The 25,457-nt window shown below is 39.8% G+C and overlaps 4 protein-coding genes across 4 annotated transcripts in view; 1 reads left to right on the forward strand and 3 right to left on the reverse strand.

Annotated features, from left to right (window-relative positions):
* The window catches only part of gstcd (glutathione S-transferase, C-terminal domain containing), a 47,385-nt gene extending 34,710 nt beyond the window's left edge, over positions 1 to 12,675 (reverse strand). Inside the window, exons 1-5 of the mRNA XM_042425945.1 lie at positions 12,551 to 12,675; positions 11,940 to 12,370; positions 10,463 to 10,921; positions 8,733 to 8,999; positions 5,421 to 5,514 (exon numbers count right to left, since the gene is read on the reverse strand). Of these exons, the coding sequence (XP_042281879.1) occupies positions 5,421 to 5,514; positions 8,733 to 8,999; positions 10,463 to 10,921; positions 11,940 to 12,359 (1,240 nt within the window). The 5' untranslated portion in view covers positions 12,360 to 12,370; positions 12,551 to 12,675. The remainder of the gene's footprint in view (positions 1 to 5,420; positions 5,515 to 8,732; positions 9,000 to 10,462; positions 10,922 to 11,939; positions 12,371 to 12,550) is intronic.
* Positions 12,676 to 12,886: 211 nt separating this feature from the next.
* ints12 (integrator complex subunit 12) lies at positions 12,887 to 18,039 on the forward strand. The gene is made up of 7 exons (XM_042425956.1): positions 12,887 to 13,016; positions 14,010 to 14,173; positions 14,291 to 14,452; positions 15,074 to 15,255; positions 15,453 to 15,612; positions 15,757 to 15,900; positions 17,200 to 18,039. Exons 2-7 carry the CDS (start codon positions 14,018 to 14,020, stop codon positions 17,767 to 17,769), a joined length of 1,374 nt encoding a protein of 457 aa, XP_042281890.1. The 5' UTR covers positions 12,887 to 13,016; positions 14,010 to 14,017; the 3' UTR covers positions 17,770 to 18,039.
* A 90-nt stretch (positions 18,040 to 18,129) lies between these two features.
* LOC121884872 (rho guanine nucleotide exchange factor 38-like) lies at positions 18,130 to 21,711 on the reverse strand. The gene is made up of 3 exons (XM_042393950.1): positions 21,601 to 21,711; positions 20,027 to 20,353; positions 18,130 to 18,864 (listed from the first exon to the last, which is right to left on the reverse strand). Exons 1-3 carry the CDS (start codon positions 21,709 to 21,711, stop codon positions 18,682 to 18,684), a joined length of 621 nt encoding a protein of 206 aa, XP_042249884.1. The 3' UTR covers positions 18,130 to 18,681.
* Positions 21,712 to 21,948: 237 nt separating this feature from the next.
* On the reverse strand, positions 21,949 to 25,416 carry LOC121884881 (rho guanine nucleotide exchange factor 38-like). Its single transcript, XM_042393972.1, has 8 exons — positions 25,367 to 25,416; positions 25,045 to 25,244; positions 24,741 to 24,874; positions 24,471 to 24,575; positions 24,250 to 24,369; positions 22,929 to 23,303; positions 22,697 to 22,834; positions 21,949 to 22,208 (listed from the first exon to the last, which is right to left on the reverse strand). The coding sequence occupies exons 1-8, from the start codon at positions 25,414 to 25,416 to the stop codon at positions 21,969 to 21,971; spliced, it is 1,362 nt and encodes a 453-aa protein (XP_042249906.1). The 3' UTR covers positions 21,949 to 21,968.
* Between the last annotated feature and the right edge of the window lie 41 nt (positions 25,417 to 25,457).

Consider the following 25,457-nt stretch of genomic DNA (forward strand, 5'->3'; position numbering starts at 1 on the left):
AACCAGTCTGATAAGCATCTAAGGGGCATCAGGAAGCTAAACAAGACAGATGTTTAACTACTCATTAGACCTATGAACAGTGTAGAAAAACAAGCAAAGTCTGAAAAGCGTGGGCCAAGACTTCTGGTGCGGTTTACATTTCAACTGGGGTTTACATTACGAAGATGATGATGATGCAGGAGGATGTCTGTGAAGGAGTAGGAAATCCCAGCTCAGCTGCAGCAACATTGTTCCAGAAGCTGTTTAATGCTGCCTCAGGATGCTGGAGACCATGTAACAACACATGATACTGCTGAATAGCCAATAGTGCAAAGATCCCATACAAGCTACCCTTAACTTGACCCTGCTACAGGCTGAGCAATATAATGATGTAAGTTGACCTCATGCACCATACAGTACAGATGTCATTACGTTATATGACTACAATATAAGAACCAAAATTGTGTATATTAAGACTTTTAAAATATATGTTTTGTCAGGGTAACTACACACTTTGTTTGATAACTCACATTTCTAGTAGAGCAGAAAAGATGAAGATAAAGAAAAGATGAAGTCTGAGGCTAAGATCAATATTGTCCTATTAACAATACATCCCATGACTATTTGTACTATATGTAAAAGGGGAGGAGGGGGAATTATTAACTGACTCTGCAGTTCTCAGTGCTACTGAGGGTTTTAGCGTCTTTCAGTTAAAGTTAAAGTTTGACTAGCTGATATTTTTATTAGGCTTGTGATTGTTTTAATGATGATTGTTTTATGATTGCGATGTGAATGGATACAAACTAAAAGCACTACAAACCCAATGTGCGCTAATATAGTGCCAGTAACAGCAGATAAAAGACAAAGTTAGAAACTAGCTGGTGAACATTGTAGAGCATTTAGTGGCTAAAAAGGCAGATTTTTTCCTCAGGAGTTGATAGAGACCAAAAACAGAGCTAAAAGGAGAGTAAATATTGAAATTACATTCACCAGGTAACCACAAACATGACTCCTAATTAATGATACTGTTGTTCTGTATCTGCTGGATATGTAAATAGGTAACTGTTTGCTAACATGTTCACCATATTAACATAAAAAGTGATAATATGTCAGTGTTTTGTTCATAGCTTGTGAACACAACACTACAATGGCTAAAAAATCAGTTATTGCAGGTTTAAGAAGAAAGCCAGCTAATTAAAGATGGCATGAAAAATAACTGTATAACATAGAAGAACAGAGAAACAGACAAGTTAGGGATTTACATATTGGATAACAATTTATAAATTGTCTGGATATGGATATGTTTTATGATTAACTGTCCAGCCCAGATGATCAGATCTTTGCTCGTCTTTGGAGTTGTGTTTTATTTACAGTAAAAAGAAGACAATTACTACAAATTTAATATGAGTCAAAGTGTTCCACCTGACTGGCTTCCATTTTAAGTTTGATGAAATCAAGTTCTGAAGTCCAGTTACCACTAACCAGAGGTTGTCTATGGATTTCATATTGGGAAAAGGTGTCATTATTGGGTTAACAACTATGATGCCAATTATGATGGCTTGCCCCAACATAACAATAACAACATAACAACATATCTACAAATAACCACATACAGTACATTGTTCAGCTTTTCCCCCCAGTTCTACCAAACCTTGAAAAAGAAGAAGAAGAAAAAAAAAAGGAAACTCACACCACTCAAGTGTGGAGTTTGTGAAATCTCAATCATATCTCTGTTGTACTCGCAGCAGGGAGACAGAGAGAAATGGAGCCAGTTTTCGCTCCAGCAGTTCAACTTCTGTCATACTTTTGTAACCTAAGACAAAGACATGGGAACTCATCTCATCTCCTTGTACCAAAACAACCCTGGAGGACCTAATAGCAGCATGTCTCAAGCATGACAACTATGCGGTTTCCTCACCAGCCCTCCCCTTTTTATGCCTCATTGTCTTGTTCACCCCTCTTCTCTTGCCTTGTTTTCTCCAGATAACTCTTGTCTCTCCTCATGCTGTCTCTCCCCTATCTCAATCTCCCACTGTCACATACTCCATCACTCCAGCCTGCTTTATCTGCTACCTCCCCTCCTCCCTCTATTAAGTGGAGTGCTGGAGACAAGACGCTGGCTTCTCTGTACAATGGCCCCTATGTTCACATTGCTGTTTACCTGTCTGCAGACAGCCCTCACTGCATTTACCAGAGCAGCCCTCTGCACAAGGAGGATATAAACAGCTTGCATGCATAGAGATCCCTTTGTTCCTCTATACATTGTGCATGCCTGAGCATCAATGTGTAAGATTTGTTACCACTGAATGCAAATTAGTTGGGTCGACAGACTGGAACAATATATAAAATAAGGCACAATTTTTCGGATGTGCATAAAAGTATGATTATCTTACACCTGTTTCGTGGAGGTGGAAGTAGATACTGCAAGTCTGAGAGAAATATACTGTACAGTGCAGTCATATGGCATTAAGAAAGTGATATGTTCTTTACTGTTTTGGCTCTACACCAGTATAAGGACTTTCAAATAAACAACAACTACAAGGTTAAAGTACTGACTTGGTGTTTTCACATCCATATTGCGTGAATAGTGTACAAATTGTAGCCTTTTTTTACCCTTCGGGGGTATGGATAGAAAGGGCTAAAATTTCTACACAGTTCATTGGATGTGGATGTAAACACTCAAATTAAAGCTGAAAGTCAGCACTTTAACCTCAAAGTCGATGTTTCATTTCGAATGAAAGTGCTCTGGCCCACAGAGTTGAAACAAAACTATCCAAATACTGACAGGCTGCACTCTGTTGTATATGCACTTACACAAAAAAAGATAAGTGAATACATATCAATAAGCTTTAAAAGACTTGTGTGTGTGTGCTATATTGGTTTTGCAGGTATGGAAATATGTATGCATACATAAGGGGAAAATGCTGCAATTTTCCCTGTAGTACTGTATGTGTAGGCGGGTATGCAGCCATTTGTGTATAGTGTAGGAGCAGATAGATGGGAAAGCCCACGCGCTGGGGTTCAGGACAAATTGGCTGCCTTTCGTCTCTACTCCTCTTTAATTACACACTGAAACGCAGGGGCTACCTATCTACCAACCTAATACTGCAGAAGGAGATATCAACAGTGGCGTTTATCATGCAGAGAGCTGACAAAAGTGGGACAACTAAAATTTAGTCCCTCTCCATGATTCTCACTCTCAGAATAGACGCACTGCCCACATCATCAAGAGCACTTCAATTTAGATGTCAGTGGGGTTTTTTTTTGATAGAAACAGATGATTAAGATGTCCTGTGGAAATATCTTAATAGCCTACAAGTGGCTGTAAAAATTACAACTAGTACAGTACAGTCAGAAAGTAGTAGGATGATAATGTGTTTCACTGTTTTGACTCTAATCCAGCACATTATATTTGAAATAAACCAGTGACAGGTTAAAGTGCTGAGTAACAAAGGAGTTTTTGGAGAGTGGAATTTTCTTGGCTGACTGTTCACCTTATCTCAGTCCAGTTGGTCATGTGTTTTCAAATGCTGAAGACCAGAATAAATGCACGAAACAATCAAGAAGCGACCATGGTTGCAATATAGACCTTTTGTCATAGACTTCACTGATTGCACAGGATTTGCACCAAATCTTACATGTAAAATATTTAGTAAAGTTAATGTTAATCATGCCCAACGTCTTTCTCTTCGCCAAAATTTGGGTACTTTTTATTAAATGGTTACAATTCCTACACTGTCCATCTGTTCTGAACATAAATACCCTTAAACTACAGCTCAGGGTCAGCATGCTAACACCTGTGATTCAGTTTCATTTCAAATCCAGCCCTGTGCTGAGTACTGAGTCAATGAAAATTGTGTCACAATACTCCAAATACTTCATATTAGATTGATGTGTGTGGAATATTCACACCACCAGAAAATGAAACTCAGAAATACAAATTATCATTTGTTGTAAACTTTGACCCAAAACAACAAACTGTAAGTAAAGAGATGGACCACAAACAGGCAAATTCAGTTTCAGAAAAAACAAAAACACACATAGTGTATGGTAATTATGTCATGTATATTCACTATTCATGTTGTTTTAATGTTTAATATTCCCTATAATTGTTTTGTTGTTTTAATGGTATTGTATTTCCATGAGTACTTGTAAAGCACTTTGCAACTGTGGTTTTGAAATTTATTCTAGAAATCAGGTTTATTCACTCACTCAATATTCATTTGTGTTCTTGTTTAGATTCAAAACTATACAGTAATTGAAAAACAGAATACTGTTGGCGGCAATAAAGTAGAAGCAAAGCCTGCACAAGCATATGAGCCAAAAGAGTGAGGAAGCTGAATTTTATATACAGTATCTTGATAATGAAATGCCTTTCTGGTTTCATTTTCACATGTTCTCTGATGAGTGGAGGAAATAAACAATGTGAATGAACTTCTGTCTGTCACAATTTTCCAGATAAGTGAAAATGAAGGGAAGCAAGAAATGAATACATAATACAGTGATGAAGACAAAGGAAATATTTAAATTCATTTTCTATATGTATGCCTTTATTAGCCTTCTCCATTTTCTCGTAAAAATAACACTGATATAATGCAGCTGCGCCAACACATGCACACCATTTAGCATTGATACCGACACAGGCATCTCACTAATAAGAAGAAAAACAATGCAAGCAGGACAAGGGAAGATACAGAAACATAGAGATTTATTTTCTCTGCTCCACCAGTGCCACCTGAGGCAGTAATCAACAATCTTCCACTGCCTATTAGATACTGCTCTCACTGCAATCAGTACCCACCAAGGCACACACATAAGTTCTATGTTGTATAATATTTGTTTAAACCTTCTGTTTGTGCAGGTTATTGTGCGTTTCTGTTGTACTGAATCTGTTTCTGTCACCGACTTATTTGACACACCACAACATAGGGAGGATAACACGTAAAGATAAACAGTTTAAAATTCATTAGGGGGCCTCATGGGGAAACACATCCAGCTGAGGCTGAGCAGAGAGCTCTGTGATTGTCAGTGGCTAATGTTTTTCTTTTGGGGAGGCGGCAAAGTGCTACTGAAAATCACCAGGCCACAAGAGTACGGGAAGGTTTTATGCAAATATTTATGCACAGTCCTCTCTCTTGCTCCATATACAGTATCGTTGGTATTTGTTTTGACTTTGGCTGAGTAATAAGGTGAGAGAAAGAAGGAGTAGACAGAGTGATGGAGAAGCATATTGATAAAGAGATGGGGGAGGTAAAAAGAGGAAAGGTTTCGATGCAGATAGGAAGGGGTGAAAACGGAGCAAGTAAAGAACAAGCAAACAGAAACAATTAAAAAGATAAAGAAGAAAGAAAAGCCAAAAGAGCACAGAAAACAGTAAAAGGGCAAAATGAAAATAGAGGAAGCAAAAAAAGTAGATCCACAAGGCAGAGATTCAACTTTACCTTCTGTGGGGTTGATAGCTTCTGGTAAGTTGTCCCATGGGAGGGTCCAGTCAGGGCAAGGATGAGGAGCGAAGACTGCCTCGATGCCATTTTCCTAAGGGAGGAACACACACACACACACACATGCACAAATACACACGTTACCATAGAAACCCTTCTACAGCCTTGAGGTTCTGTGGTCCAAATGGTTGTAATGAAGCGATTTAAAGAGAACTGCTCTCGAACAGGCCCTTTGCAACCTTGCTCACACTGATCTGAAACTATACCTGAGGAAAAAAAAACACTGCTACTGCACTTATTGCTCTTGAGAGAGAGAGAGTGAGAACAAATGTTTCACCAGTACAGTTGATACTCCTGCACATTCAATACACTCTGGAGAAAGACTAGAGAAACACAGGAAATTGAGGCAGACAAGGTAAAGGACTTTCTTTTTTTTTGTCTCCTTGATGATAAGAGCGTTAGAACAATAAGTCTGCTTATTAGCACCGTCTATAAAGACAGGAAACAGGAAATGAGTCGTTATTGTTGAAAACAAATTAATTAAAAAATTTCTTTTTTGGAAAAATCTTTTCTGACAGCTGTATGTTTGCCTACAAACATACAGTGGCCCTCCTTATTAATTATAATCATGAAGTCCTACACAGCCACGAATAAATTTGCAATCACCTTGTGCTTAAACTATAACAGGATGTGAGATAATTAATTTTATGCTGGAGTTTTTATTCATACATTGTGTAATCCCATATGGTTATCTCTACAGCTTGGTTATTATTGTGGCAATGCTTTATTTTATGATTAATGACTTGAAAAAAAACAAAAAACCACAAACATTTACACCATTGACCATAGTAATAAATATTTAACTGTGCTGCAAAATTATTATCTATATACTTCTTATTACAGGTTACTGACTGTGCATAATTGCTGCAAGGCATATACAATAAATGTATAAATAAATATGCTATGCTACAATAAGCCTGTACTTTGGGGTGTTGTGTAACACTGCATATTAATATCATTATTCTGTCCATCTCACTGAAAAACAAGGGGTTAAGATCGCACCAACCTGCTATGACGGCAATGTCAAATCATTAGTGCTGTTTTGTTCCACACGTTGGCACGTCGTTAGGAGAGACATAAAGCAGATACAATACATGCCTTCCATAATGAAGGCCTCAAAAATATGGCCAAAAATAGGCCACTTTGTCACAATGCACCAGTCATATACTGAATATTCTGGATAATGAAACGGAAAAAGAAACCTGGTTGCCAAAAAACACCTGGTACAACATATTAACAACCAAACTGGCTGAGATTTTTGGCATTTTTAATGGCAAGCAATGGTCAAAGCCTTATATCCAGCTGAGGAAAAAGTAACTTGCCATATAGCAAGTTAGTTTCAGGGCAAAAGTTTCCACAGGAGCAGACACAGACCCTCTGTAATCACAGTTTCTGGAACACAGGCTTTCCTGTGAGCCCAACTCTTCCATGAGAAAATCCAGGATTTCCCTGATTTCCGATTCAAATGATCCTGTTAACTCACTAAACCCTCATTCTGGATTAATGCCATTTTTACTGCTATCTTAGATTAAGTTGTCTAGTGTTAGCCCTTGAATTACTAAAACTGCCAATCAATTAGGGAGTGATAGAAAAAAGGTTGCAGTCCTGGGTCTTGAATTTTAGCGTTGGAACTACCCTTTTGTTTACACTTTGGATCAGGGGTTTTTCCTCTACAGCTCATTGCACAGGCAGCTTGACGGGCATGTATCAGTATGTGTTAACTGAAGTGAGAAAGAGGCAGAGTTTATGAGTTTATTATGTATAGTGTAGCGAGAGGAGCCCGGTGCCTCTGATTAGCAGCAGTGAAGGATCGAGTGTCACTATGTCAGACGGCAGATCTCTCTGTCTCCATGTACGTACTCGCCTTGGGACACACACAGTCATATATGAGGATGTATGCACGTGCGCGCACACACACTCTCTCTCTCACACACACACACAAGAACCTTGGCCACAACAACAGAACAGCTGCACTGCAGACATGATGGTGGCGACACGCAGCCATCCTTGTAATCACTCTGGGAAGAAAGAATGGTGGCCATTGTGTGTGTGTCTGTGTGTGTGCACACATTCCTCTCGCTGTTAATGTCTGATTTCAATCTGCCATGAAAACTGTCATTTGTGCACATCTGTGCCTCACTAAATTTCATCCGGCAACAAGGCATGTATAAGACATATCCCACCCACCTCCCTCAGCCCTCACCCCTCTGCCTTTTACTGCTTTCTAGCTTTCTTCTCTTCCTGTCACTTAATATCACGTTGTTATAGACACTTAGCCAGCAGGAAATCACAGAAATATCTTTGCTGAGAGAGCAGAGCAACAAGGCCAAGAGAACAGTCTGAAAACTCAGTGGTGAGAGGTTAGTCAGGGCTGTGGAGACTGTTGCCTTTTGAACAGCTGGACTTGCTTATCTCCTACTGGAAAAGCAAGTCTGAAGAAATGTTACAGGAGTAATATTTGGTGAGCTATGGAGCAAAGACAGCTATAAATGTGTGTGACTTTGTGTGTGTGTGTGTGTGTGTACTGGCAATGTTTCCTGAGGGGACTGCATTTTATGAGTGTGGACACATTATGCTAGTATTGTGTGCTGTATTGTCTCATTACACTAAGATTTTCAGCTATCACCATAAACTACAAAGTCTGGCTATAAAAAAAACTTTGTTTTCTTTTGGATTGGATTCATCGATTTTATTGCACCTGAAATGGGGATATGCTGAATTTGCATTGTTGGCACTATTGTATGTGGCAACAGGATCTACTGAGAATAGTGAAGTGTGCGTTTTATAATGCACTGAGGGCTTATAAACATATTCTGTTATGAAAGGTCATTTTTTTGTAAGTTTGTCTTGACTGATAAATATACTACCATACAAGCAACCTCTGTACAGAGAAAAACACGTATACACAGAAGCATCCTAAAACCTTTAAATAGCCCACTTAAAATGCTAATTCTGTGACTGAAAACACATTAAGCACTGGCAGAAAGACGAAAAATTCTACAATTAAGAAAATCTGTCAGAAGCCAAAACATTAACTTAGAGCTACACTGTTGAAGGCACAATCAGCAGAAAATGGAGGCATGAAATTACAGGGATAATAGTTAACAACCAGTTGGAGCCTCCAAACCAAAGCCTCTATCTGTGCTGTGAAGGGGCATTGGAACAGTCAGGATATGTGCATGTTGAAGCAAATGTCTGAAGAGCACAGAGAGGTAAAGCATGATGAGAAATAAGTGAAAAGTTGTTATTTACTTTAAGTTTAGTCATTGTAGGCCTGGGGCCACCAACAAAGGGCGGCTGTGTGGTCATCTCCTGTTGTTCCTGCTCCAGTTGGCTAGTTGGGTTGGCCTCTGCTGACGGCCCTTGGAGGCTGGGCGAGGGAGCTTCAAGGATGCAAAGAGTCATCCCACAGTCTTTGGCTGCCCGAAGGACCCCAGGTACCTCCTGTACACGGCTGTACCAACGCAGCAGGTGGGGCAGTTGGTGAAGAGTGCTCGCAGCGTGGGCTTGAAGGGAACACTATCAAAAGACAATAAGAGGATGAAAGAGAAGAGAAAAAAAAGGAGATATTGATTAAGTGACTCATCAGATGTGTCATCTCCAACAGAGCGAGATGTCAGGTTCCACCAGAATTCACTCGTCACACTGGTGGACTGACACACAATGAGGGGCCATCCAGAAAAACCAAATAGCGTTGGCAGGTGGGAAGGGTAAAGACACAAACAGAGACATGATCAGAGGAGCGGTGTCACTGTGTGTGACTGTGTGTGGAAGACAGAAAGGAGAGAGAAGGGACACTGACATGGGGGGGGGAGATAGGGGGCAGTCCGCAGTACGACAAGTGGGCGGCGGGGGGGGGGGGAGCATCCGTTGTGGCTGCATGTGTCGTGGACAGTGATGGCCGTTAAGAGGAGACACGCTAGGCTGAGTGTGAAACTGGAAACCACTGGAGCACAGCTGACTACTAAGAGCCTCATTGTGAGAACTCCAGTTCATTCCCACAGTCTAGGAATAGTTGGAGACGGCTGAAGGGTGAAATGGAGGTTGAGACCCGCTTCACAGACTGACAGAGCAGCGTTCCTGATGAATAATCTATAATTAATTACCAATATATACTATTGAATTAACAGCCTTGGTACTCTCTGGTCTCAACTGCAGTTACTTCAATTGCTGCTTCTACTTAATGTGTAGAATATTCAGTCATTATGAATATTCAGAAAATGTGTGAGAGCTTTTGAAGTCTTGCAGGAGTTTTTAAGGAGTTTTAACACCATAAACCCACCCATTCTTGATCTGTTGCAGACAGAAAAATGGTCCCAAAGTAAAGTAATTGAAATGCATTTCAACCTGCTGCATTTGAACAGAAACCCTCCCATACACTGTTATCACTCTTTGCCAGGTGGCTCTAGACCACCTTTGAGAGCAAAGTCTGTGCCAAGTCTGATGCAGCGAGTCTTCTTAACTCAAGTTTCTGCTTGGATGGATCTAAAAAGAGCTGGGTGTACTGTCTGTTCACCCTGACCAGAGTGTCAAAACCATAAGTCATGCACAATTTGACAAGTCATCATAACAAATACATTGAAAAGCCGGTAAATATACATAATGGGGGTTCTGTAGCCTGAACGGCACCATCTATAGGAGGAGACATCAGAGCAAAGTCATGTGTTCGCTATTGCTTATGTTGTGAGACAAAACCTTACATGGATACACTTGATTGTTCAAGGAACAAAAAAAATTGAATTTTTCTTACGATAAATTTGATAAAACATATAATGTGACACTGCATTGAAGAGAAAGGGTTATACAGGAGGTATATGCATTGATAATAAAACTAAATGTGTATTATATATTTCTTCATGAATCTAAATTAGGCAATAATTTCAGGCAATAATAATAAAGAGGTCCTAAGCCAAAAGGGTTCATTTACAATACTGACAACCCTTTGATCATCAAGCATACATCATAAACTCCAAGGCTCTTACCAGGTACTGATAGATGCATGGCAGCAGGACCACATCAGTCAGTGTGAAGTACAGCCCTTCAGCAAACACATGCTCCAGCGGAGGCAGATCTGTGGTTTTCACTTTTCTGATCTCAGAGTTCTCTCTGGTGGTCAAAGCTGGAACTGAATCTACAGACAGCTTGGCCAGAGCCGCCCTGAGCTCGAGTCCATCACAGACCTGAGGTGACTGACCGGGCTGGGTGTCAGAGTCTGTGTTCCCTTGACCTTCAGGGGACTCATTCTTTTCATTCTGTCTCTGCTCTTGCAGTTTCTGTCTCCGTATTTTGTCATCATTGTGGACTTTGACAGGCTCCGCTAGCCGTCGCTCTAGGGTGAGGATGGAGAGAGGCAGCTGCTGATATTGATTTGTGGGATTTCGGAGGTGTTCTTCTACAGCAGACGGGATGCCAATTTCACACAGTCTGGTCCACTTGCTCACCTGAGAGTGAGGGAAGAGGATTAAAAAGATTTTTGAGATCTCTGAGGTCAAATACGACACTCAAAATTGAAAAAGAAATTAGATGTTGTGCATTAATATATTGATGTTTGTCTATGTATGATGCTGCTGACACTATTATCAGAGCCTAATTGACATACTGAAAGAAAAACTAATTCCACCAACCCTGCTAGTGTTGTGTGATCATTAAAGAAACATAGAGTAAAAGTAATTTTTGCCAACCATTGAAATTTCATCAGCTGAGAAAACAGAGTAAAATAATACACACCCACAAAAGGCTGAAGAAGAACAAGCAATTTTGATAACTCCAGTTTATGGTTCTTGCACAATTATTTGAGTTGAATTAGCTGTACAGAGTTTATAAGCTGATGTTGATTTCCAGCTGACTTTTCTAGGAAGAACTGCTCCATTTAAACCCTAATCAATATTGATTCATTATTCATTTATTATACGAAACTTTGATCTTCATTAAATGTTCAGTTGTATTCTTGCCAGTAAACAAAGTTCACATTTTTGCATGTTCAGCTGACCTGCTGTGCACCCACAAGAATACTTGGTTATACTTGCATAAATACTTAATTGTATTTAATTAATCTAAAGTGTACTAATTGGATACTGTCCCAGTTTTTTTAGTTTTTTTTCTTTAATTAGTACCAAATAACACAGTCCTTCCCAGGGAGCTTTGTGTGAATTTAAAGTTTCATATCAGTTCCTTTTCAGGACATTATAGGGAACTATGGGACCTGTTAAATTAGTGTTACTGTGATTTTGAGTAACTGCCAACATGCCAAAACACAAAGGTAGGTCTTAAAATATAGTGGTTTTTAACGCTGCCAAGTGTTGCTGGAGTTCTACCCTTTAAAGCTGCTTTCCCTTTTCCACGCATCCCACAAGTAGGTGAAGTTGTGCCAGAAAGCCCCACTATGTGACTGATGCTGTGACACATTCAGTCTTTTTCTTTTTGGTACTTTGGTAATTTGTTTCTCTGCTTGCCACTAACCTCAGCACAGGCCTTCAGACATGTCTTCTTGAAGCCCAGCAGTGCCAACACATCATTTCTGGAAGGGTCAGCTTCAGTGGTCTTGTTGATGATGTGTCTCAGGACCACAGCCAGTCCTGCCCTGCAGAGCCTCCCAGTCTCATCCAAAACTGCAGGGAGACGACAGCCCCTCACCAACTGAGGCAGATCCTCCAGCTGGACGTCACACACGTGCAAAGACTCTGGTAGCTGACTCCTCAGTGACTGAGAGCTGGCAGGTTTGGTGAAGACCAGAAAAACTTTGAAAGACTTGCACTCAGAGTAGGACAGGAGAAACAGGACAATAGAGGTGTGCAACGGGAGACGCAACTCCTCATTTTGGGAACAAACTTCTAGAAAGAGGGAGGCTTGCTGCTGCTGCTGTACGTCTGTGTGCTTCATTATGGATAATACTGTGGAGAAAACACAGAGGGGGGAGTTAGCACGTAATTAGCTTGACAATGTTTTCAAAGTCAGACCAAACAACATCAATAAATTGCTCAGTTTTGTGCATTTTGAAGCATGACAGCTAAGGCATGATAGCTAAAATACCGTTTTAATTCTGGCGCATAAAATGATATTAACATACTCACAGCAGCTTTTTAAAATATGAACGTATACACCGTCAATTTCAATAAGATAAAACCACGTTGTTTTGATACACGCTTCCTAGCACACGCAGCACAGCTTCTTCTTTCCTTTTACTAAAGCTAGGATAGCTACACAGCGCCATCAGCTGTCCATTGTAAAAACTTCAGGAAAAATCAAAACGGAAATATATATTTTAAAATGCTAAATCAATTTAAAGAATGTTTCGATTATACGTGTTGGATTTTAAAATATTAAATACGCAGTAAATTTATGTAATAAACCTCAATAAAAAACCATTTTCATACGAGGTTCCGCGCAGGTAGATTCCGGACATATTTAACGGTTGCGAGAGCTGTTAGTGAGAGAGGAAACGCTTCCCCGGCTGTTCGCTCCTGTGTAGGAAGTTTACAACCGTCGGTTAACGAAAATACCGGCGTAAAAGGGCAAGATTTTACCAGAAAGTGTGAGGTAATGTAACCAAAGAGAGAATAATAAATTGCGAACTTGGTTTTATAACGGACAGCTGGGGAGGAAAGGTACCTTTAGCCATTGTGAAGCTGCTACAGTGCTCCGTGTTTCTGGTCCGGAATAATAACGTTACAGAGGAACCAAATCAATCCAGTGTTATCGCATGAATCTCTTTATATAAAACCCGAAAGACGGAAAGGGGACACGCATTATGGTATATGAGACTCAACCAGAGGCGTGGGTTACTTCAGCGCATCTTACCTATGAGAATAATGTACAATTCGCACGGAAACATTGATCATTACAGGGCACGTTGATGTGAACATACAATAGGGTACATTGGTGTAAGTGAAAAATCAACACTATGAACAACAGTCTGAGTCAACCTATTGCAACGGTTCTTTCCCTTAGAGGTTTTTCTGTGGCCTGTTTTCTCCTCTCTTCTTTCTATTTCAGTTCAGTTTGTAATAGCGCTTCTTATGCGGTTATTTTTAATGGTTGTGGTCATCGGTGTAAATGTCTTTGTCCATAAAACACTGAATACATAAGAGGCTCAAACTGGGGTAGATTGCACTGAAGAAAAACAAAGAGACGGTTAAGTTACTAAGAAATATATTTTTAATCTCCCTGCATGTTTTATGTGGAGGGAGAACGGTTCATAAATTTAATTTTAACAGCCCAGTCTAATATAGCTGAATGTGTCGATGCTTTGTTAATATTGTGTTATAGTGTATTGACTGTAGCAGACTGCAGAGATTACAAGTCCTTAAAAAGACATTTTGTCTTTGGAATCGATGAAGAGTTTCCCTTTTTCAAGTCAAATGTCAATGCAATGTTTATATCTAATGCAGCTTTTATTTAGTCTAAATTTACCTTACTTTCTTATATTTAGGAATTCTGTCACTTGCCAATCTTGTTTTGGGATGACCTTAGCAGTGGTATTTGATCATGCAAGTTGTAACTGTAGCCTGACATAATTTTTTTGACTCCTAGTTTAAGTCATGGCTGGACCTGTCAGTCTAGAGTTGGATCCCATCTTCCTTAAGGGACTGAGCTACCTGCACTCCAAGAGTAAAGATTCAGCTGAGAAACTCAAAGCTCTGCTAGATGAGTCCCTTTCAAGAGGAAGTGATTCATCTTATCGCTCATCACAAAAAGTAAGGACTCCATCATGTCTTTATGTTAATATAGTTTCTTATTTTCTTCAATTTCATTGATTTGTAATCTATGGAACTAATTGCTAAATACTGTATATTATCATTGCATATCTTCAGGATATAGAGGTGTCCAAGGTGTCTGTATCAAAACTCAGCTTAAGTAAACAAGACTCCAAGTCCTCCTCTAGTTCCTCATCTTCCAGCAGCAGCAGCAGTGTCAGCAGCAAATCCAGCTCGGAGAAGAGCAGGAAGGAGGGAGAGAAGAGATCCTCTGAGAAGGTACAGGGTTGTGTTTTGAATCTTTTAAATAAGAATAAATTTCGACTCATGTTCCAGCAGAATTTAGGACCATACAAAGAAAGTCAGTATCTCTTTTAACACACTGTTGTCTTTGTAAATCAACTCTTGTAGTTATGAGTTTACCTTGGCATTTGCTTTGCATTTTGCTTGTCAAGTGCCAATCCAGTTTGTCTGCCTGTCAACCTGCCTGTTCGATGTGTTGCTCTGTAAAATAGTGTAGCATAAATTGTGAAAGTTGTTAAGTCACAATCACATGTGAAACTAAATATATACATTTCTAGTTTTAGAATTCCAGTGTAGAAAGTTGAAAAACAAATGCTATATTTTTGTGTTTTTCTTTTCAAGTTTCTTTTAGTCCTACAGTGCTATATTTCAGCGCTACACAAGAAAGACTAAGCCGATTCATACAGTTCAGGTCACAATTGATCAGCAAGATGGGGTAATTAGAGTTAAGAGTTTTGCTTAAAGTGCAGGAAGAACACATGCATAACTCATGTAGGACAGTATAAGATGGCTAAAATCTGACAATGCTGTTGCTTATGGCACTGATGCCAGCATGCGTTGTACAAACTAACCTCTTGCTGTCTTAATGACAAACAGGTCAGGGTTGAAATGGGTGAGGTAGACCCTCCGAAAAAGCCACGTTTGGAGAAACAGGAGAATCGTTCCTCTCCAATCACCGTTCAGACAAGCAAAGACCTCCTGCCAAACATAAACGACAACGATGAGACAAACGCTGATGACTTTGCCATGGAAATGGGTCTGGCGTGTGTAGTTTGCAGGTACGTGTTAATTATTAGCAGATAAAGTAAATGTAACTTCTATGTATTTAACGCCCTTTAGGATGTCGGTATGTATTCTGTCCAATTATTAATATTATAATCTGCTTAGTCTTTTAGGATGGAAAGCTTGGAGGATAACTCAGTGTGTTTTTCTATTCACATGTTGACTTTGCTGCCCTATTTTTTAATTACCAAAGACAAATGACAGTGACCATGGGAAACCAGTTGGTGGAGTGCCAGGAGTGCCATAACCTGTACCACCAGGACTGTCATAAGCCTCAAGTGACAGACAAAGAAGTTAATGACCCACGACTCGTGTGGTATTGCGCCCGCTGCACCAGGCAAATGAAACGTATGGTGAGGAATGTTAATTATATTCCAGTATCTACTTTGTGCTCATTTGGAGCACATCATCACTGATAAGATGACTAGTCAGTGCTGTTAACAGGTTCTGGTTTTGTTTCCATGGTCTAAAACTAACTATTTTGGTTTGTCCACAAGGCCCAGAAACCTCCACAGAAGCCGTCCCCTGCCTCTGCATCTTCAGCACCAGTTGTAAAAGATACACTAGTGAAAAAGGCAGAGTTTAAAACTAAGCCCGACACAGCCAGCACCTTCCAAGCCTTCAAAAGAACAGAAGTAAAGGTATGTGTTAATTCATTACAGTTATCTCAGTGGATTAGACTGTAAAAACATGCAAGACTGTATGTATACAAGTCAAACTGCTGAATAGTTAACAAAATTTTTGCCAACCTTTTTGATTTATAATCATTTGTTGTATATCATTTATGTTCCTTTTTCACCCTCACATCAAGCAAAAACTAGGATTCTGCATCTTTAAGTTATTATTGATAGCAAGTGAGAGAAGAGCAATTGCTGTCAATGTGCAAAACCGCTCTAAAAGGCTTCTGCTGCTTGGATAGTCTACCAATACACTATAGTTTCTCCAGAGGGAATGAATTTAAAACTTTTCAGAGGACTTTAACTTAGTGGAGTTCACCACCAAGTTATTTTGACAGAAAACATTTTGCCTTGTAGCCAGCAATTTCATTATGTTAATACAAGCTAGAGTGGGAATGCTTTTTTAAGCACAAGTATTGCCCAAGTAGGCAAGTTGAGGCATTATCTAGCTTGCAGATAACTTTCACTGATTGACATATCTTGATACATATGTATTTGTTTTACTACACAGTAATCTGAAGATATGTTTATTTGATATGTAAGCCAAAGAATACTTTGTTATAGTACATTATAAATAGAAAACTACATCAACTGGTGGTAACTTGTCTGTATGTAATGTATCAAATATGTTGCCCTCTCACAATGTGTTTTCCTTTAGGGATAGCTTAAAAGAAAAATGTCACCCTTCACACGTCAGTGTTTCTGATTACATTATCATGCATTTCTGAACTTCTTTTTTCTGTTTAGTGGTATGCACACTAGGTGACAAGCTAATTGTACTGATGCATATTTTATTTGTACAAAGTGTAGTAGTTGACAAATCGGACTGTTGGTGGGGTACACCACAGATAAATTATACCAATTAGATGAGGAAATGCACTGAACCTTGCACAGATATGATATGCATTTAAAGGTGGACTATTTATCTTGCCTTAAATAGTAAATGAGCTACACTCATTTACAAAATATGAGCTCTGCTGGTTTCTCTCGCTTGAAATGTCACATATACCTACAAACATCAACCTCATTGAGAAGGGCATTGCAGAAACTATGGATTGCCTGTCTAAAAATGATCATTTCAACACAGTCACACTGATGATAGTGCATAGACTTTATCAAACAATTATAAACACTTGTATTCAAGTGAAAAGATGTTGAAGTCGGCATCAAAATCAAAACATTAGAATTAGAAAAGATGGTAAAAATCTGTTCAATTGGTTTTGCGCTGTGGTAATTGTGGTAACTGTATATCATTTCATGTAGACATCCACAACATCAGCCAATCCCCCCAGCAGCAACTCCTCCTCCTCAGGCAGTGGTCTTACAGGCTGGGCTGCATTCGGCGCCAAGACAAGTCCTTCACTTCCTGCCAGCTCCAAACTGGGTTCCTCAGGAGCAAGTGGGAGCAGCAAGACCTTGACCACTCCCTCTGGACAGAAACCCGTTGGGCTGTCTGGGCTAGCGGGAGCAAAGTCTGGACTTGGGGGCGTGAAGATGCCTGGCGGCGGCAACGGAAACGGTTCTAGCCAGGTGCCTCTGAAACCTCCTCCACCCCTGACACTGGGTAAGCAGCCACTGAACCGGTCATCAAGTGGTGAAAGTCAAGGAAAAGGTTCTTCTTCATCAGGGGCGGGCTCCCCGAGTGGCTCCCAGGCAAGCGCAGGAGGAAACGGAGGGTCCAGCAATAATGGAGGAGGTAACGGCAACAATGGAAATGGGTCAAAGGCTCCACCAGGGGACAAAGCACCAACATCCCAAGAGTCCCAACTTAACGCCATGAAACGGTTACAACTGGTGAAGAAGAAAGCAGCACAGAAGAAACTTAAGAAATGAGTGGAGGTAGAAAGAAACAAAGAGGAGTAGGAGGTGTGAGTGAGTAGAAAATAAAAGCTTAAACAGTGTGGACTTAGTTCCAGAGCATTATGTTTGTATTACAAGTCTGTACATGGAGTAACACCATCCATTCAAATACTTGAATCTTACTTTGTGTAAATGCTGCTGGACTCTGTGTGCCTCGTTATGTCCTAACCAATGTAACCAGTGAAAAAGTGAAGTCACTTTTTATCAACAAATGTCATTAAATATCCACTTCTTTTCAAACTGGATGGCAGTAGCAGTGACTATATAGTGTGTGAGTCATTCTATTCTGCGGGACACATGGAGAGTAGATCACATTAGTTATCATAGAAGACATCTTTATTCATATAATTGATAAAATATAAAAGACATTTATAGATTTCTTTATTTTGCATTCAGATATCATATACTTCATTTGTAAATCATTTCACATATAACATTTACTTCATCTATAAATCATTTCATATATAACATTTACTTCATCTATAAATCAGTTCACATATAAAAATTACTTCATGAATAAATCATAGTCAATATAAACTCAACACTGTAGTACAAAGTGCTCAGTACAGTGGCCAGTATTTTCCTACCATTACCCGTGTTTATCACAGATTATTGGTCAAGTCACATTGGTGAGCTCTCTTATGATCTTCTAAAGGCAAAGCAGATTTGACATCAACACTTTTGGTATGAAACATCTGATAAGTTCTAGTGATGCCTAGTGCAATTGTCACTTTCACAAAGCAGAAATGCAACACGATTTACAGTCAGGACATTCTGTTTCAATGATGTATTAAAGTTTGTTTAAAATGCTACAGGTTGATGTTAATTTGGTCTTCTGGATGGTTTGGTTTCTGGATATCCTATGCATAAAGACAGGGGCTCTATTTATGCATAGGACATCCTGCCAAGGTAGTTAGCAGGGACATATCCCTTCTGTCCATTTGCCTCAGCTAACCACCACTCCTTATTACCTCCCAGGTCACAAAACTTGAGGATGCGGACATGCTGGTACTCCTGCAAGGTCAGCTCCTGGTCACAGCGGGCTTGAAATGCATACACAGCATAGAACTGTGGAAAGAGACATAAATCAGACGGCATCCGAGGTTAAACAAATCTACAAATCTTCCGTTTGAAAAATGGACCATATCTTTGTTCAGCTTACTTTGATTTTTTTTTGGGAAACCATTCAACTGCACAAAGGTACATTTAAGAGCAGCTGACAATTACAAACTACTATTTTGGGGAGAAAAATAACAAATATCAAATCTTAAATTGCAGACATCACTAAAGTGTGTTCTCCTGTAAATCCAGAAGGTGGCACTGTTTATTAACGTTCTGCATGGGCAAACTGTTACTACAGGCCCAATTTTTATTGATTACAAGACACCAATAAGTGTCATGTAATGATGAAGATCAGAGGGATATTAGGTAGTCATAGTGGATGAAGACATGACTATAAGGAGGACAAAGCCCAGGTGTTTGTTGAAGCCAGAGTGACAGCACCATCATCATTTAATATCATTCAAGCCATATAATTTCAATGAATGCTGAGATACTGTAAAACTGTCAAATGTGCTTCCACAGCAACAGAACTTCAGCTCAACCTGTTTATATACATACACATTACAGTTTTACTGTCTCTCTATAGTAACAACCATCATAAAGGTGGATGCTCCTCTGTGAGGACACACTAATGGCCCTCTGAAATCCCTGTTAAAGTTACATTGCTTGCTGAGCCATTATTTTTATTTTAATTATGAGGTGTGTAGTGTCTCAGTTCCATCCCTTATGTCAGTGGTTATGAACTTTTTTGGCTCGTCACAGGTTGCATATGTCTGAAATGTTAGCTGTTAAACCAAAGAATGATTTTCACTTCTCATACTGATTTTTTCAGTAATTTGCAGAGGCCTAAAGAGAGCCGCTTCTGAAATTATGATAGTGCTTCGTTTGTTCGTTTTATAATGTGTTTGTCTGTGCACACACTTTGTGTGTGTGTAGCCTTGCTGCAACTGTTGATTTTGCAAAACTTTGCAAATGACATTAGCCCTTTTGACTGAGTGTTCTTAAAGTGTCAACAAAACTGAGCTGATGAAGAATCTCTTCTTTTCAGTTCCTCTTCAATACAGATTTTTTTACCCTATCTCACCAATGCTAAGCAATGCAGTACCTTAAAATGACATCCATATGTTGCAAGAAAACAAAAGAATCACATATAAGGCACAATACACACCTGCTGAGCCTCTTTGTCCAGTGTGTCCTCCTGGTCTTCAGGGCTCTCCGGCTCCCCCTGCAGTCCAGAAAGGGTTGAGCTGCTGTCGGTGGTGTTAAGACTGAAACTGAGCAGGCTGCTGCTGCCACTGCCTGACACAAACAGGCTGAGGTCATCGAAGTCCTCATCCGCCATGGCAGGCGGCTGCTGCTGTTGCTGCTCTTTGGCCATCTGGCCTGCCCGCTGCGAGTCCCTCAGAGGGTTGTACTGCTTCAGGAATGTGGAGTAGACATAACCCTGTGTACCTAATAGTGACACAACAGGACAGTTTGTCAGAATGCCTGAAGTCTGGTCAGTTTTAAAGTTGGTACACCCAAATTCTAAAATTCAGTATCTAGCCATGGGGATGGTTTTTGTTTTTAATTTGTCCAGGTTTTGAGATGTCCATCTCTGAGATGGCTGCCTCCACCCCAATGCAATGGACGGATGTTATTCTCTTTTGGTAACACTTTGTTTTGCAGGTCCCTTAATTTTATACTAATTTTCTGGAAATTTGCAGTGTAATTTGCCAGTATGTAAAGGTTCATTTTTAGGAAATGTCACAGAAGGGGTAGTGCAGTTTGTTACAAATTATAAGAAAAAAACAGAAAAAATTGTTAAATTGGTTTAGTAGGTAGGTACCTACTCATTATATTTGGATTCATATGTAGTTCTTACTTTGCAAAAAAAATATTTAACTGACATAAATACTCAATTTTCCTTGTGTAGTTTTGTGTGTTACAGATTATTTCTTGAAAAAAATCTATACATTTCTCTTATACTACCAAATTACAGAGCCTAAGCTACTTTTAGGAAATTGTTGAAAAAAATGTCCTGGAAATTAGTAGGAAAGTAAGTCTTCTATATAGCTCACTTGCTGTAGCCTCATATGTGAATATAGATCGCTTGACACACAAAACTATACACTAAAAAGTATGTTTTTAAGAATTGTTAAGAATCCAATTTACTATGAATTTTTCAAATTAAAAACATATAATCCACAACTTTTTTCCATTTTCTTTTCTTTCTTTCTAATTTGTACCAAATTGCACCAAAATGTTTTTCTAACTATTAACAGTTATATACATACCTGCAAATTACTTGTTTCGTTTTTTCATAGTTTGGGTGAACCAAACCTTTAAATCTAACAGTCTAACAGTAAAGTAATTACAGAATAATTTAAAATAAAATAAATGGCCATAATTTCTAAAGGATAAACATTAAGACTGAAAGCTAGAGCTACAGCATTTGCTTACACAATCTTAAATCCAGTTGCAGTGAGACACCTGAAGAGTGTGTAAATATGAGGCAAACATATTCATAGTGTTGATATCAACAGACGAATGAACAACTTCCTGGGAAAGCTTGTAATCCCAGAGGAAAAGACAAGTCTGTGAAGAATGTACTTCGTACCAAGAAACGTACACACTTTTTTTTCTAGACCTCATGAAAAAGAACTTGTTATTGCAGAGTACAGAGAGGCATACAAACGGCATCTCTCCATCCTTGTTTCTGAATACCCAGAGGGAGAGGCTTTGTACTCTAACACTGCTTACAACGTGCAGTGGTTTGTTCCAAACAAGACGTTGGGATCGCAGGTGCCTCAGCGAGATGTAGAGGGAAGATGGAGACAAGCTATGGAGTTGGCCCTGTTGTGAGGCAACCATCTCCAGAGGAAGGCACAGAGGTACCAGCAACCATGACATCACAGGAACTCCTGGGACTGATTCTTGTGTGCTGACTTGTCAGTGTCAGAAAGTAAAGTTTGGTGTGTCTGCACAGCCTCAGTCATCTAATAAATGCAGGTCTATTTACAGAGGAAAGCTATACCTACCATACCTGCAGATGATCTAGTGTGATAACTTTATTCACCTTGTATGTCTTACTAACAGTATGCGCCAAGAGCTACCTCTGCCCCAAGGGTCTATGTCCTTATGCATGCATACACATACACACACTTGCCTCCAGTGTGAACCAGCCAGCGGCTGCTACTGCCTAATGGGTCTGTGTCCTCCAGCAGGGCCACCAGCTCTCCCTCCAGCAGGCTGAGGTCCTGCTCCTGGCAGCCATTACACTTCCTCTTCAGCTGATACAGACGGTTCAGTGGATATTCTGCCAGCAGCCAGGCACGCTGTTCCTCGGTTTGATGCTGTACCTCTGGCATCTGGAGGACAGCACAACAAAAAGGGATGTTGGTGTAAATATTTGAAGTGGGTATGGTGTGTGTGGGCTCATGTAGGCCTGCTGTTGGTTATCAGTACACAAGAGTATTCGAAGAAGGAGGGACTATTAAATAGATTTACTCAAACGTCCAAGCACAAACACTATGTACAGATGTGTATGCATATGTGTGCACCTTCTACACACACAATCAGGAGATATATTGTACAAGTGTCAAGGGACTGGTACCTGGTGGAGCTATGGGTTGCCAAGTACCCTAGTTAATCACAGACTGGAACTGTTCTCTGTGTCTGCCTTTGATGAGACTTATAGCTCCTCATTTATGACTTGGAATTTTTTCAAAAAATTGTGGAAAACTCAAAAGAATATGTGGAACTTTTGTTTTAACCTGAAAGACTTTGAGTTGTTTCCAGATGCTTACACTTTACACTATACATTATACTAGATCATTTCCCCTGCCACTTTTTTTACCGTAATTTTCTTGTCTCGTTGTCTCTCAAAGCTGACTTTTCGCTCCATTAACTTCTGTGCGTTATCCTTGACAAAAGTCAGATTGTTCAGTTCATCCATGATGCTGTTCTGCACTTCAGTGATGTTTGACAATGGAGCCTGCAAAAGCAAATGTAACACATTTCAGATTAAATATTAAATACACAAAAAATGCAATATGTCTAATAATGTGAATCATGTGAGGGATCCTCACCGGTAGCTGATGTATGGATGGAGCACGGAGTAGTATTTTATCCGTCAGCTCTCTCAGTAAGGCCACTAGATACACCACACAGTTGGTTAGGATAGTATAGGCGGCCATATTGAACCTCTGCAACTCCTCCACTAGCAGGGCATTGAGAGCTTCATAGTCCCTCCTGGCAGGGCCAGGCGGGTCCTCTGACACCAGTGAAGTAGAGGAAGAAGTGGTGGATGCAGAAGATGAGGACGAAAAAGAGGAAGAGCGCTCCAGGCGGCTACAGTAATCCAGTAATTTGTCATAACGTTTCTGAATGAGCTTCTGTGGGGCTGTGAACATGCCCTGTAGGGAGGAGAGGGGGGCGAGGACCAAGCGCTCCATACTGTCTTTCTGGGAGAAGAAAACAATGAGGTGGCAAATGATGAATAGAGATATACAGTATTAGTATTCTGTGGTATGTATTCTATACATAATAGGTACTTTATGTGTTCTTCTGTGTGTTTTATATGATTTTTTTGTAATGTCTGAACTATGAAATCTCTTGTTTTTAGTAAAGTATGCCTTAACATTACCCTTGATAACATAAGAACAGCAGAGCTGCTACAGCTTAATTTGCTTGCAGACAAACAGGAGGTTGGTGATGTTGTTCAGCTACGGAAAAACTTCAGCAGACTTATCTATTATAGTGAGGAGCATGTAATGGGTAGTACTATACATAAAATAGAAAGAACTCTTCGTTTGGTGAAAATGTTCTGCTTCCTGAAAGCATCTATCAGTTACAGCTGTCATGTTTTGATTGTGGCAGACACAATGGAGTTCTTCCATACAAAATAAGTCTGTTGCTTTTCTTCAGACTGGTGCAATTGTGTCTGCACCTACTTTGTAAAACTCATTACAGATTTAGGATTGAGGGACTGCCGAATTGCTGCAGCGAAGCACTACCACACAAAGAATCATATTCAAAGGCACAGTTATCTCAGAATTGTGCAATTCGCAGAGAGAGGAGGCAGGAATGGGAAGGTGGCAGGGATACTGCACGATCCACTAGAAAGGTTAGAGGCATAGTAGAAGGGGATGAATATAATGGACAAAAGACATCTAGCTATGGATAAAGTGGCAGACGAGTCACAGTGGGAGAATGGGAGGTCATGAAGGAACAGGACAGAAAAGCAATGACAGACACCAGTACAGATGATCCAGGGAGTTAAGGGAAGAGGGGAAAGCTGAATAGTAAAGTGCACCCTAAGTTAAACTGATGATGCAACTGCATACGAAAACAATAGAAACACAATGTTTTGTCATTTTCATTGTGAAGTACAAAAATGGCCATACTTACAAAGTGCTTATAGGGGTCATTGCCATTACTGTGCGATGATCCGTTTGTGTCATTTTTGTTTGGCTCCTTGATGACGTTCTCCATGTCCTGGACCTTCTGAACAGCTACAGACACCATCTCCTACAGAAAAAAAACACCAAGAAAAAAAGCCTCAGACCACAAGGATATTTCAAGTGATTTAAATATGCACATGGTACATGCACTTGCACGCAAAGACCTACCTGAGTGTGCTGCAGGTAAAACTGGACATTCTTGACCAGCTGCCTCACAGCTTTCTCCAGACTCCTGAACAGCTTCTCTTCTCTATCAAATATTTCATCTCTCACCTACAAAAAGAAAATATGAAACTCCAAATTTCTACACTTTCAAATACCACCGACTAAGCATCCCAAATAGTAGCAAATTGAATGAATAATGCAACTTTAGGTCAGAAATTTGTTTTTCTTTACAACTGTAAAAAAAGAAAAAAGTAAATTCTCACTCTATTTTACCTGTGGTTCAACTCCAGTGAGGATCTTGAGATAGCCAGCAAACCTATCGCCTTTCTTTCGGATGGAGTGGATGTTGAATTTGTGTAGTTTGCCCCTCAGTGTGCCTTCATCTTCCAGCCTCTTATACTTCATAACTGAGAGTAGACGGGAATATGAGACCAAAATTGAAAGGATTATGTTTGAAAAGATATGGAATGGACAGGATAGGAGATGATTTAGCAGGGCAACTAATATAATTTGCACTTGATAAATAGACAGAAATGACAAAATATTGTTTTGTATGTCCTAGTGTTTGTAACCTTACCTATATCCTTGCGTCTCTTGAACTCGTTGATGTTAACATTTATGATCTTGGCAGCAGTGAAAGCCTCTTGCAGTGGCCGAAAGTCAGGGTGGTTTTCAGGTGTGGCCTGCCACAGCTCACTAAGCAGCAACGGGTACTTCATGATCCTCTGGACAGGTTTGATGAGGAGTGAACCCATGTCCAGCAAGTTGGGTTTCCCTCTGTGACAATAAGCATATTATCAATGTAATAATTATAACCTATACAGTATATGAAAGTACAGTAAATCTGGTATGGGATTCAGTATTTGCAACATGTAAAGATTTCATTACAGCGTACTTACTCTTGGTCATAGATTTTTCTGTGATAAAAAAGACAAAATGAAATCACCATTAAATATCATACAATTTTAATGATGATCTTTAGAATATCAT

The sequence above is a fragment of the Thunnus maccoyii genome, chromosome 2 (assembly GCF_910596095.1).
Source record: "Thunnus maccoyii chromosome 2, fThuMac1.1, whole genome shotgun sequence".
NCBI lineage: Eukaryota > Metazoa > Chordata > Actinopteri > Scombriformes > Scombridae > Thunnus > Thunnus maccoyii.